This window comes from Electrona antarctica, assembly GCF_951216825.1.
Source record: "Electrona antarctica genome assembly, chromosome: 12".
Lineage (NCBI taxonomy): Eukaryota > Metazoa > Chordata > Actinopteri > Myctophiformes > Myctophidae > Electrona > Electrona antarctica.
In genome coordinates, this window is record NC_136793.1 from 9,961,394 (window position 1) to 9,973,822 (window position 12,429).

At 41.4% G+C, this 12,429-nt stretch overlaps 1 protein-coding gene across 1 annotated transcript; it reads left to right on the forward strand.

The window, feature by feature from the left end:
- Positions 1-8,977: 8,977 nt before the first annotated feature.
- Positions 8,978-10,621, forward strand: LOC306933983 (E3 ubiquitin-protein ligase TRIM21-like; the record flags this gene model as incomplete). Its single annotated transcript, XM_079516372.1, has 1 exon — positions 8,978-10,621. One exon carries the CDS (start codon positions 8,978-8,980, stop codon positions 10,619-10,621), a length of 1,644 nt encoding a protein of 547 aa, XP_079372498.1.
- Between the last annotated feature and the right edge of the window lie 1,808 nt (positions 10,622-12,429).

A 12,429-nucleotide genomic window follows, 5' to 3' on the forward strand; every position in this document is an offset into this window, starting at 1 on the left:
TAACTATGATGTTTAAAACTCTGACAAAATGTAATGCCAATAGAAACTAGACTAAAATGTTATGGAGGGACTAGTGGAGAAGAGATCCAGTAGAACTAAGACAAGTAATTTTATCCGTGGTTGTGTGCAGGTGTCATGTTCAGAAAATAGCAGATCTACAAGCTCACAACACGTCGCAGAGTGATACGCTGTGAGCTTGTAGATCGGCTGTTTTCGGCACACAGCTAATTATAAATCAGGCATTATGACGCCCAACAAGGCTAAATCAACTGTAGATTTAGTCGACTAAAATCTTACATGTAGCCGATTAAAACTAGAAAAGTTTATAAAAAATTAAATGGAATTGTATTGTAAATGCTATGACTCAAACTAAATCCAAATGTGTTGTCAACAACACAGGTTTAGAGTCTGTATGATGCTTTTTGATGTGAACACAACACTGTTGTCACGCCACATTCTGCTTTATTAGGATTGGAGGATACATTATATGTAGGATTGTTGTATTAATTTACAACACTATGAGCTTCACATCTAAATAGATTATTTACTTGTAAAACGATACCGGATGGAAACCTATTCCCACTTTGTCTTATTGCTTAGTACTTGTCTTTGACTTTGTGATTCCTTACAATATTTCCTCTATGCCACACCACATGGCTATTGGATCCATTTATGAACAATAAATGTTTTTTTATGTGAAATCTTTGTGATTTTTACCGGTCCAACACTTCTGAAATGATAGACCATTATACAAAGTACTGTCCACCACTGCAGAATCTAGCGATCCGAATCCACGCATTGTTGTTGTTCATTTGTTGGTTATAATTGCGATAGTAATCATTCATTATTGCTATATATAGAGTATAGAGTGTTTGTTCAGTAACTCAGGTTCTCCTAGTCTCTCCAGCGCTTTAGTAAGCAGAAATACTGTACATTTTCAAGTCGGGATACTTTTGATTGATTGATTGAAATATTTATTAACAGTTTGCAGAATTACAGTGCATTTCAAGCACAAACTCAATACAAAGACTGTTAACTGTGAGTGGACGACCCAATTAAGCATTACACTTGTTTACAAGAGGGTCCACCATGTTCAATTCATCACTAATCTCTTCCAATCAGGAAACGGCATAGACAAGTGAAAGTGGATGTGATTAATCAAAATAATTACATGGCAGAAAGGTTTGGAACTGGAACACTCTAAAATTGAAGCGGTTCAATTATCTTTGTGTGGTTCTCTCCTAATTGGATAACTGTATCCAATAGAAGAGTTACATTACAGTTATTTATTTCCCCAATAATATTTGTGCGTCTTGGATTTCTGGTTCAATCAGTGTATACAGCTCCATAGAACATATAAAGTATCCTGAATAAATACGTTGTTTTCTTTGGCTTTTGAGGCAAAATATTCTACAACTCTCATAAAGTATGTATGTTATTTACATTTGACAGTCAAAACTACAACAAATCAAACAAACGAGAAAGTAAACTGAATACTGGGGTAGCAAGACATGATATTAGGATACTGACTGGACGAAAGAGATTCAGAGATGACTTTCCAGAGTCATTAACCTGTATAGACCAAAATGCAGCTGACAAACTACACAGTGCATCAAGCCTCCCTTCTGAACGAACACACATGTGCTTTAGGCCTACAGTAAAGCAATATGTTAAGGACTTTGATCGCATAAAGTAGTACATATACATTAACAAGGCAGCCAGGTGAACAAGGCTTGCCTAACTCTAATGATTGCTGAAAAACTGCTTGTAAATATATTTTCTTCATTTGGAGAACAATTTCAGCTGTTATCAGATAACATCATACAACAATACAATGACAATTGACCAATACAAAGACAATGGTACATATTTACATTATCAACTTTATCAAAGCAAGAAAGATGCCAGTGAAGGGTTAACTTCTAGAACGTGAGGACAATTAAAAGCACTGCAGTAAAAAGTGCTTTTAATTGTTATATTATTGTTCAAGATCAGCATTACTTCTTTTTCAAGAAGTCTACACACAATTAGAGAATTGTGATGTAGAGAGAATGTAGAGAGAATGTGGAATTGTTATTTTGATCAACATTATTAGCCGGTTGTCTCTCCTATGGTACCAGATCAATACAGCATGGAATTGTGGGTCTGAGAGGCTACATGTCATGAAATGGTGGTTCGTGGCTCAAATGCCGAATAAAATAATGAACCTTGATATGAAAAGGGTCGAAAACCACTGTTCTATGCTGTCCATTCCTCTGTCTGTCTGTCTGTCTGTCTGTCTGTCTGTCTGTCTGTCTGTCTGTCTGTCTGTCTGTCTGTCTGTCTGTCTGTCTGTCTGCCTGTCTGTCTGTCTGTCTGTCTGTCTGTCTGTCTGTCTGTCTGTCTGTCTGTCTGTCTGTCCTCCCCTCCCTTCTCATGTCCTATACTCCTTCTCCTCTTCCTCAGTGTTAAAGCTTCAGTCCGTAAGGTGTATGTCCTCTACTCTGGATTCAAGCGTCATTCTCCCACGTCTCCCACGTCACTTCTGAGCTAGGATGGAAAGCCTGAGATATTGCACTTTGAGCTTTGACATGCATACAATACACTGGTCAACCAGTAATGGTTCTATGCCTGCAGTGTCTGCATTTCTCAATGGAAGAGCAGGGAGACCAACACCAACTATACAACCACCACTTTGGATATTATTGTATTAACATAATATCATACAGATAACATTTGATTCACTATAATGTCATGGATTTCACCTTTAATTGAATTCTGAGAGAGTAGCCTATAAATGGAACCAAAGACTCACGCCTTATGCATTTGGGTTTGGTTGGGTCCAGCTTTCTCTCTAGGGCAGAATAGTACATTGTCGTATGCCAACAATATAGCCACTCTACAAGCTCACAACATATCTGTAGCATAAATGTGTGTGTGTGTGCGTGTGCGTGTGCGTGTGTGTGTGTGTGTGTGTGTGTGTGTGTGTGTGTGTGTGATTGATTGATTGATTGAAGAATTTATTAACAGTTTGCAGAATTACAGTACATTTCAAGCACAAACTCAATACAAAGGCTGTTAACTGTGAGTGGACGACCCAATTAAGCATTACACTTGTTTCCAACAGGGTCCACCATGTTCAAATCATCAAAACATTTAGAGACGTACAAATAGACACTTCTATAGACAGAACAGGAATTCATCAAAAAGGAATTCATCAAAAAGGAGGTAAAAAGGGAAAAGAAATATATACAGTGAGGGGAAAGAAGGGGGGGGGCGGGGGGGGATTCAGATTTTACGGGGGCCAGTTTCGAATTGCAGCCATCCGTAGGTGCCCTTTGAGAGCGGTTTTGAAGGAGTCAAGGGATTCGCATGTCTTAATGACAGTTGGTAGGGCGTTCCACATTTTGGTGGCATAGGAGCGAAAATAATTTAGTCCCTTGTTTGTGCCGAATCTGGGTTGTACATGGTTCGTTGCACTCCCTCTGGTGTTGTGGGTGTGGACTTCGTTAACATTAAGGAAGTATCTAGACAGGTACATGGGTATCTTGGTGGTGTATCGAATCTTGTGGACCAGACCCATTGCAAGATGCTGTACTCTGTCGTCGACCCTAAGCCATTCCAGCCTGTCGAAGTGGGCAGGGGTGAGGTGGGTTCGGGGGGCTAGATCAAGTAGGAGCCTGACCAGTTTGTTTTGGGAAGTCTGGAGCCTGGTTTTAAGGGCCTTTGAGGTGCTGTGGTACCAGGAGGTGCATGCATAGTCAAAGAAACCCTGTACAAGGGCTCCTGTTAAGGTCTTCAAGGTGTTTTTGTTGACCAGTGAGGAGATCCTGTAGAGGAATCTTGTTCTATGGTTGACTTTTTTGATTACGTTGGTGGCCATTTTATCACCGGAAAGATTAGCCTCCAGGATGGAACCTAGGTAGGTAATTTCATCTTTACGTGTGATAACATTGTCACCCACTCTAACCAAGAAGCCATTTGCCTTGCTGAGATTACTAATAGAGCCAAAGAGAATGGATTCAGTTTTTCCCAGGTGTAAAGATAGTTTGTTATCAGCGAGCCAGGTGCAGATTCTACCGAGTTCAGAGCTGAGGGCATTTTCAACCTGCAGTTTGTCCCTGTCCGAGACCAGCAGTGCTGAGTCATCTGCGAACAGGAACAAGTTGCAGTCACAGGCTGAAGTCATGTCGTTTACATATATTAGGAACAGTAGAGGCCCTAGTATGCTTCCTTGTGGAACGCCACAGCTCACTGGGAGGGGGGGGGGACAGTGTTCCGTTCACTTCCACCATCTGTTCTCTCCCCTCCAGGTAGGATTGCATCCAGCTCACTGATGTGCTATCGAAACCAATTGCTTTTAGCTTGTTAACCATTATGGAGTGGTTCACGGTGTCAAAAGCCTTTTGGAGGTCCAGCATGACCATGCCGCAGTATTTGCCAGCGTCCACCTCTTGTTTGATGTGGTCGCTCAGATAGAGGAGGCATGTGTCAGTGGAGTGGGATGTTCTGAAGCCAGATTGGAACTCGTACAATAATTTATTAGTGGCAAGATACTTTTCAACCTGTTCATAGACTATTTTTTCCATCACTTTCGAGATGGAACTAAGAATAGAAATAGGGCGGTAGTTGCCGGGGTCTAATTTATTCCCTTTCTTGTGCAAGGGGGTTACTTTGGCCAGTTTGAAATCTTGGGGGACCTGTCCCTGTTTGATGGAGAGGTTTACTATGTGGGTGATGATTGGAGCTATAGAGATGGCTGAGTCTCTGAGAAATTTGGAGGGAATGTTGTCATGGCCTGTGGCCTTGTGGGGTTGGAGGGCACTCAGTTTCTTAATTACCTCATCAGTTGTTACCATAACTAGTTTAAAATCGTCTTTACAAACACCTAGGTTTTTGTAGAAGGTTGTAATGTGCTCTACACCAAAGAGCCCAGAGTGGGAGGGCAGTTTGTTAACCAGAGTTGTTGATATGTTTGTAAAGAAGATATTCAAGTAGTTGGCCACATCAAGGTTGTCAGTGATGAGAGTGTTGTCAGATTTGATGTTTATGTTCGAAAATCTGGTTTTTAGTTTCTGACCATAGCTTAGTTGATTGTTTAGTAGCTTCCAGAGCTCATGAGGATTGTTTTTGTTTTCCTGAGCTTTATCATTAATGAAGTTACTTTTAGCTGATTTGGTCATGGCAGTTACACTGTTTCGTAGTTTGATTCGTTGTGTATTTAGGTTGTTCAAACGAGCTTGGCGAACACTGTCGAAGCGCTTGGCTAGCTTTGACTTGCATTTTAGAACTTCAGAGCATTTTTTGTCTCTGGCTTTCATTGCAGCCAGTATGTCCGAATTCATCCATGGTTCCGAGCGGGTTTTGCCCCTGGTGGTTCTCAAAGGAGCCATGTTGTTCAGTACTGATGTAAATTTGGTTTTGAAGCCAAGCCAAGCTTCTTCGACAAGTGTGCTTTTAAGCTCATCGGACCAATCCAGACTCTCCAATACTTGGTTAAAGACCTCACTAGAGTAGGTTTTGAGGTCCCTTGATATGACTGTTTTGTGGCAGCCGGTCTTAAGTTTTTGTATTTTGCGGGTACAGAATATCATAAAATTATCACTAAGCCCACATACAATAACCCCTTTCTTGGAGATTCTGGATTTGTCCGAGGACAGAATGAGATCAATGACAGTTTGAGTAGAATCACACACTCTAGTGGGTTGGGTAATTAGCTGACTGACACTATGTAGATCACAGAACTTACTGAATGACTTAAACACAGGTGCTTCCTTTCGTTGCATGTCTGTATTGTAGTCGCCAATCAGGATTTTCTCTACACATTCCTCCTCAGCTAAGCACCCCTCAAGTATATCATAGAACCCATGTTGGTCAGGCGGTCTGTAGACGGTGCCCACTAATACTGATTTAGCCTTTTTGAAAATTAATTCAACCCACACAGTTTCAATTTCATCATGCTGTAAGTCAGTACGAGTAACATATTCAGTGTCTTTGTGAATATACATACACACGCCACCACCATGCCTGTTTCTGTCGTTTCTGATCAAAGAATAGTTCTCTATTTCAACTTCTGGGTCTTTGGTTGACTCATCAAGTTTGGTTTCAGAGAAGCTAATGATGTTCGCCTTACCGCATTGAAACATATGCCTGATTTCAGCCATTTTGGGTCCAAGGCTGTTGACATTCAGGTGAAAGATATGAAGTCCGTTGGCTCTGACTATGGTGCTTATCTCCTCCGTGGCGAAGTAGGGGAGCGGAGGGCCATTGTTGATGTCTGTAGAAGCCGCGGGTTGTCGTGGGGGGAGGGTGGGGGGTGCGTGGGGGTCGTCGTGGGGTGGCGGGAGTGGGGGATGGGGTCCCTCGTCCAGGTTTGTTGAGGGCTCTGGTGGGGCCGATTGAGCCATGGTGTCGACCGGAGAAACAGCAGAAATAGCAGGTAAAGTATCACAGTGTCCGTCTCCAGCCTCGTTGTCCCCCTTGGTTGGATGTGGAGACTCTTCACGCCTGTAGATGGTGGTGTTGTCCGTGTCTTTTGCCTCGACTGCCGCCGATGTAAGATCTGCGTTGGGTCCCCAAGACGGCTCCGTGCCCGTACCTTGAGTTGGCTGTGTGGCCGTGACCGTCTCATGCGTTGTCCTTGCGATGGATCCCCAAGGCGGCTCCGTGCCCGTATCTTGAGTTGGCTGTGTGGCCGTGACCGTCTCATGTGTTGTCCTTGCGATGAGTCCCCAAGGCGGCTCCGTGCCTGTACCTTGCGTTGGCTGTGTGGCCGCGACTCTCCTTTGTTGTCCTTGCGTCCGTGATCATCAGGCTGCAAGTTTGTTTCTTCGCCTGAAGTCTAGTGAGTACAGGACCAGGATTGGGTTGGATGTCTCCTGCCATTAACAAGAATATACAACAGAACAGGCGTCTGTCGATCTTGCCAAGTAGGGGTTTGTTTCTTTTGGCCGGATTGCAGGTTAACAGTGCGTGGATTCCAGCCGCGCCGTGCCCGAGATGTTTACCGGTCGATCCATTGTTGTTGTTGCCGAGGAGATAGAACGTGCTGTGTTCTTCGTTGTTTACGCTGGTGTTGTTCTCGTAATCAATTTTCCTCATATCCACGTGATGGTAGAACCAGGGTGAATTGGAGTAGAAATCCATAATCCACAGGAGTATGAAAAGAAAATGAGCGAGAAAATGCGCTTTTTTGTCAACATTCTGTGACTTGGCGCAGGAGCGAGACGAAACACGTCTGTCCATCTCAACGACCGGATACCGGTGTGTGTGTGTGTGTGTGTGTGTGTGTGTGTGTGTGTGTGTGTGTGTGTGTGTGTGTGTGTGTGTGTGTGTATTCTGCACTTTGTCACATCATGAAAGATGACACCAGTTAAGGGCTAATTAACTGCTGCTGTTGCGTAATCTCAATGACGTTTCAAAAGCGAAAGTAAAAACCACAGCAGTGAGACAACAGAGCTACGTTCTCAATAACAACTTCAAATCAACGGGATTTTCTATAAACCGAAAGGAATTACAGACATTGACAGGTGAGCATAGGCTACATAAAACTTTTCTATACAGAATACAGACCAAAAACACATATTTTCTAACTTGCTGTGGTTCTTATTTTGTGGTTCTACATAATTGTCTCAATGGAGTGTTTCAGTGAGGTGGATTCTCAATATAAAAAGGCCTACATGTATATATAGCTTGATCAGGGTTTTGGAAGAAGTATCCTTTAAGAAGTACGTTTTACTCTAAGTTGCACTTAGTGGTGCATTTAGTCACACAGTGTGTGTGTGTGTGTGTGTGTGTGTGTGTGTGTGTGTGTGTGTGTGTGTGTGTGTGTGTGTGTGTGTGTGTGTGTTTCTGTGATTTGTTTCTGTAATGTTATGTCTTGTCTGTTTCTTGAACGGTGACGTCATGGACGCAAAGCAAATTTCAGTGCAAGCTGACAAAGTGTGTGTGTGTGTGTGTGTGTGTGTGTGTGTGTGTGTGTGTGTGTGTGTGTGTGTGTGTGTGTGTGTGTGTGTGTTTGTTTTAGATCCCCACTAGTCACTGCCTCAGCAGAGACTATTCTTTCTGGGGTCAGATTACAATTAAAAAACGTTTATAATACATTCAAATAAATACAATATTTAGCAACACAAAAAATAGCAAAACATTTTTAGCAAAAATGTAAATAACAATTAAATTGCAAATAGCCTACAGTATGCACATCAAGGACAACAATTATCTTAAATTGCGAAAGTTATGCATTCAAAATATATCTTAAAGTACTGTATACAAAAATCAATATAATATACCATGATAACCAGAAACTGTACACAAAAATGAATTTAAACAAAAATAAAAAAAATAGATCAAAAGAAAAGAAATGACCAGACATAATTCATGACAAATATAGTTAAAACCGACACACATTAGACACAATCTAACACAATCTCTTTCCTCAACACATCACTTCTCAGTCTTTTCTTAAAACCAACTTTGCTGGTGATTAGATTAATATAACATTTTGTGGAAGTATATTCCAGTAAGTGATTGCCCTATACATAACAGTTTTTTTCAAAGCATCAGTTTTGGGTTTATGCTGGGTGAAAGCACCTCGTACGGTACGTAGCTTACCTGGTGCAGTAGTTGTGACTATCACTTGCAAGCAACAACAGCTGAGATGAGATGAGATGACAGATATGCAGGTTTATGTGATGTATATATGCATGTGTGTGTGTGTGTGTGGGGGGGGGGGGGGGGGTGGCCTGCTGTGTGGGAGAGAGAGTGAGTTTGCGTGTGACTGTGTGAGAGAGAGGGGGAGAGACTGAGTTTGCGTGTGGCTGTGTGAGAGAGAGAGAGAGAGAGAGAGAGAGAGAGAGAGAGAGAGAGAGAGTTGTGTGGTTAGGTTGCTGTTCTTTGGTTAATTGTTCTTCATGTGAAGTGCATTAAGTATAATGGTATGAAATGTACTATAGGCCTACACAACTGACTTGACTTTCACCTTTGTTCCCAGTGGGTAGAAATGGCGTCTGCCAGCAGTCTCCTGTCAGAAGATCAGTTCCTGTGTTCTATCTGTCTGGATGTGTTCACCGATCCAATCGCCACTCCATGTGGACACAACTACTGCAAAGCCTGCCTCACACATCACTGGGACACTAATGATGTGTGTCAGTGTCCACTGTGTAACAAAAGGTTCTTTAAAAGACCAGAGATCTTTGTCAATACTTTCATTTCTGAGATGGTTGATCAGTTCAGGAAGTCAAAGCAGATGAAAACAACTTCCAATGCCATCCAGGAAGCTGCTAAACCAGATGAAGTGTCCTGTGACATCTGTTCTGAGAACAAGCTCAAGGCCGTGAAGTCCTGCCTGGTGTGTCTGACCTCCTACTGTGAGACTCACCTGGAGCCTCATCAGAGAGTCACAGCGTTAAAACGACACAAACTCATTGACCCTGTGAAGAACCTGGAAGACTTGATGTGTAAGAAACATGACAGACCTCTGGAGCTGTTCTGTAAGACTGACAACGTGTGTGTTTGTCAGTTCTGCACTGAGTCAGACCACAAGTTACACCAAATTGTATCTCTGAAAGAGGAATATGATGGAAAGAAGGCTGAGCTGGGAAAGACAGAGGCCGAAGTTCAGCAGATGATCCAGGAGAGACAAGAGAAGATTCAGGAGGTCAAACACTCAGTAGACCTCAGCAAGAAAGATGCAGACAGAGAGATGGCAGACAGTGTGCAGGTCTTCACTGCTCTGGTGAGCTGCATTGAGAGAAGCCAGGCTGAGCTCTTTGATGTGATTGAAGAGAAGCAGAAAACAACACAGAAACAGGCTGAAGGCTTCATTAAAGAGCTGGAAGAGGAAATCACTGATTTAAAGAAGAGAAGCTCTGAGCTGAAGCAGGTCTCACACACTGAAGACCACCTCCACCTCCTCCGAAACTTCCCATCCATCAATATCCCTCCACCCACCAAGGACTGGACAAAGGTCAATGTCCATCGGTCTTCATATGTGGCGGTTGTGAGCACAGCTGTGGCTCAGCTGGAGAAGACACTCAGTCAAGAGATGAAGAATCTGGGTTATGAGCTGAGGCGGATCCAGCAATATACAGTAGATGTAACTCTGGACCCTGATACAGCACAGTGCGAACTCATCCTGTCTGAGGATGGAAAACAAGTGAGTCATGGAGATGTAAAGAAGACACTCCCAGACAACAAAGAGAGATTCTCCAGCAGATACGCTGTGTTAGGAAAACAAAGCTTCTCCTCAGGAAGGTTTTACTACGAGATTCAGGTTAAAGGGAAGACTGCCTGGGAATTAGGAGTAGCCAGAGAGTTCGTCACCAGGAAGGGATCAATTACATTTACCCCGAACAATGGTTACTGGGCAATAGGGTTGAAGAGTGCAGGACATGAGCATTACAGCAATGCTGCTGACCCTCCTGTCCTCCTCACTGTAAGAGAGAAGCTCCAGAAAGTGGGAGTGTTTGTTGATTATGAGGAGGGTCTTGTCTCCTTTTATGATGTGGAGGCCAGAGTTCTAATCTACTCTTTCACTGGCTGCACCTTCACTGAGAAACTCTATCCATACTTCAATCCATTTAGCAACCAGCGTGGTAAAAACTCTGTTCCCCTGACCATCTGTCCTGTCAGTTACACAAAGTAGACTCATCTTCAGCTTTCCATGAAAATATGAATTGTGATTTAAGTGTGTATATTTAAATGTTATATTTTCTCATCAAACTGTCAAATCCATCCAAAACTAAATGTTCTAACAATTATATTTTAAGAACTTAAATTAATTTAACATCTCTGAAAATAATATGGTTTGCAAAAGGATTTTAGGTTTTTTTAATTTGAGGTGAAAATCGGTTTTGTTACTTTGTACTTTAGAGACATGCAATGATTCTGATGTTAATGATAATCTCTTTACAGTATGCAGCTGATGTTAATTATTAACTAGGCCTATACTTTACAGTATGTAGCTACAGTATAACCTGCACACCACTCAATCTTTGTATGTTTTTATTAATTGTTTTTTATTTTGTTTTAATATATGCATGTACATTTACATGCATATAACAAAAAAATATCTTCATGCTTTACGCAGATTGTGTTTAATCTGGTCAAAACTTCCTTACTAGTTCATATTCGTTCAACTTGTGGTAGACAGTTGATTATGCTCTCTAGTGGTGTCTGTCTGTCTGTCTGTCGACTAAAACTGTGTTGTATGAAAAATGTCGACTACCTTTTTTCACTGAACTAAAATAACTATGATTATTAAAACTCTGACAAAATGTACTGCCAATAGAAACTAGATTAAAATGTTAGGGAGGGACTAGTGGAGAAGAGATCCAGTAGAACTAAGACAAGTAGTCTGTGGTTGTGTGAAGGTGTCATGTTCAGAAAATAGCAGAGCTACAAGCTCACGACACGTCACAGAGCAATGCATTGTGAGCTTGTAGATCGGCTATTTTCGGCACACAGCTAAGTATAAATAATGCAAGGCTAAATCAATTTAGATTTAGTCGACTAAAATCTTATATGTAGCCGATTAAAACTAGACTAAAAGTTTATAAAAAATGAAATGGAATTGTATTCTAAATACTATGACTCAAACCAAATCCAAATGTGTTGTCAACAACACAGGTTTAGAGTCTGTATGATGCTTTTTGATGTGAACACAACACTGTTGTCACGCCACATTCTGCTTCTTTAAGATTGGAGGATACATTATATGTAGGATTGTTGTATTAATTTACAACACTATGTACTTCACATCTAAATAGATTATTTACTTGTAAAACGATACCGGATGGAAACCTATTCCCACTTTGTCTTATTGCTTAGTACTTGTCTTTGACGTTGTGATTCCTTACAATATTTCCTCTATGCCACACCACATGGCTATTGGATCCATTCATGAACAATAAATGTTTTTTTATGTGAAATCTTTGTGTTTTTTTACCGGTCCAACACCTCTGAAATGATAGACCATTATACAAAGTACTGTCCACCACTGCAGAGTCTAGCGATCCGAATCCACCGCATTGTTGTTGTTCATTTGTTGGTTATAATTGCAATAGTAATCATTCATTATTACTATAGAGTATATTTATTTATTTAGAGTGTATTTATTCAGTAACTCGGTTCTCCTAGTCTCTCCAGCGCTTCAGTAAGCAGAAATACTGTACATTTTCAAGTCAGGATACTAATCTCATCCAATCAGGAAACGGCATGGACAAGTGAAAGTGGACGTGATTAATCAAAATAATTACATGGCAGAAAGGTTTGGAACTGGAACACTCTAAAATTGAAGCTGATCAATTATCTTCGTGTGGTTCTCTCTCCTGATTGGATAAAGTTGGTGTCCTACCTGTATCCAATAGAAGAGTTACATTACAGTTATTTATTTCCCCAATAATATTTGTGTGACTTGGATTTCTGGTTCAAACAGTGTATACAGCTCCATAG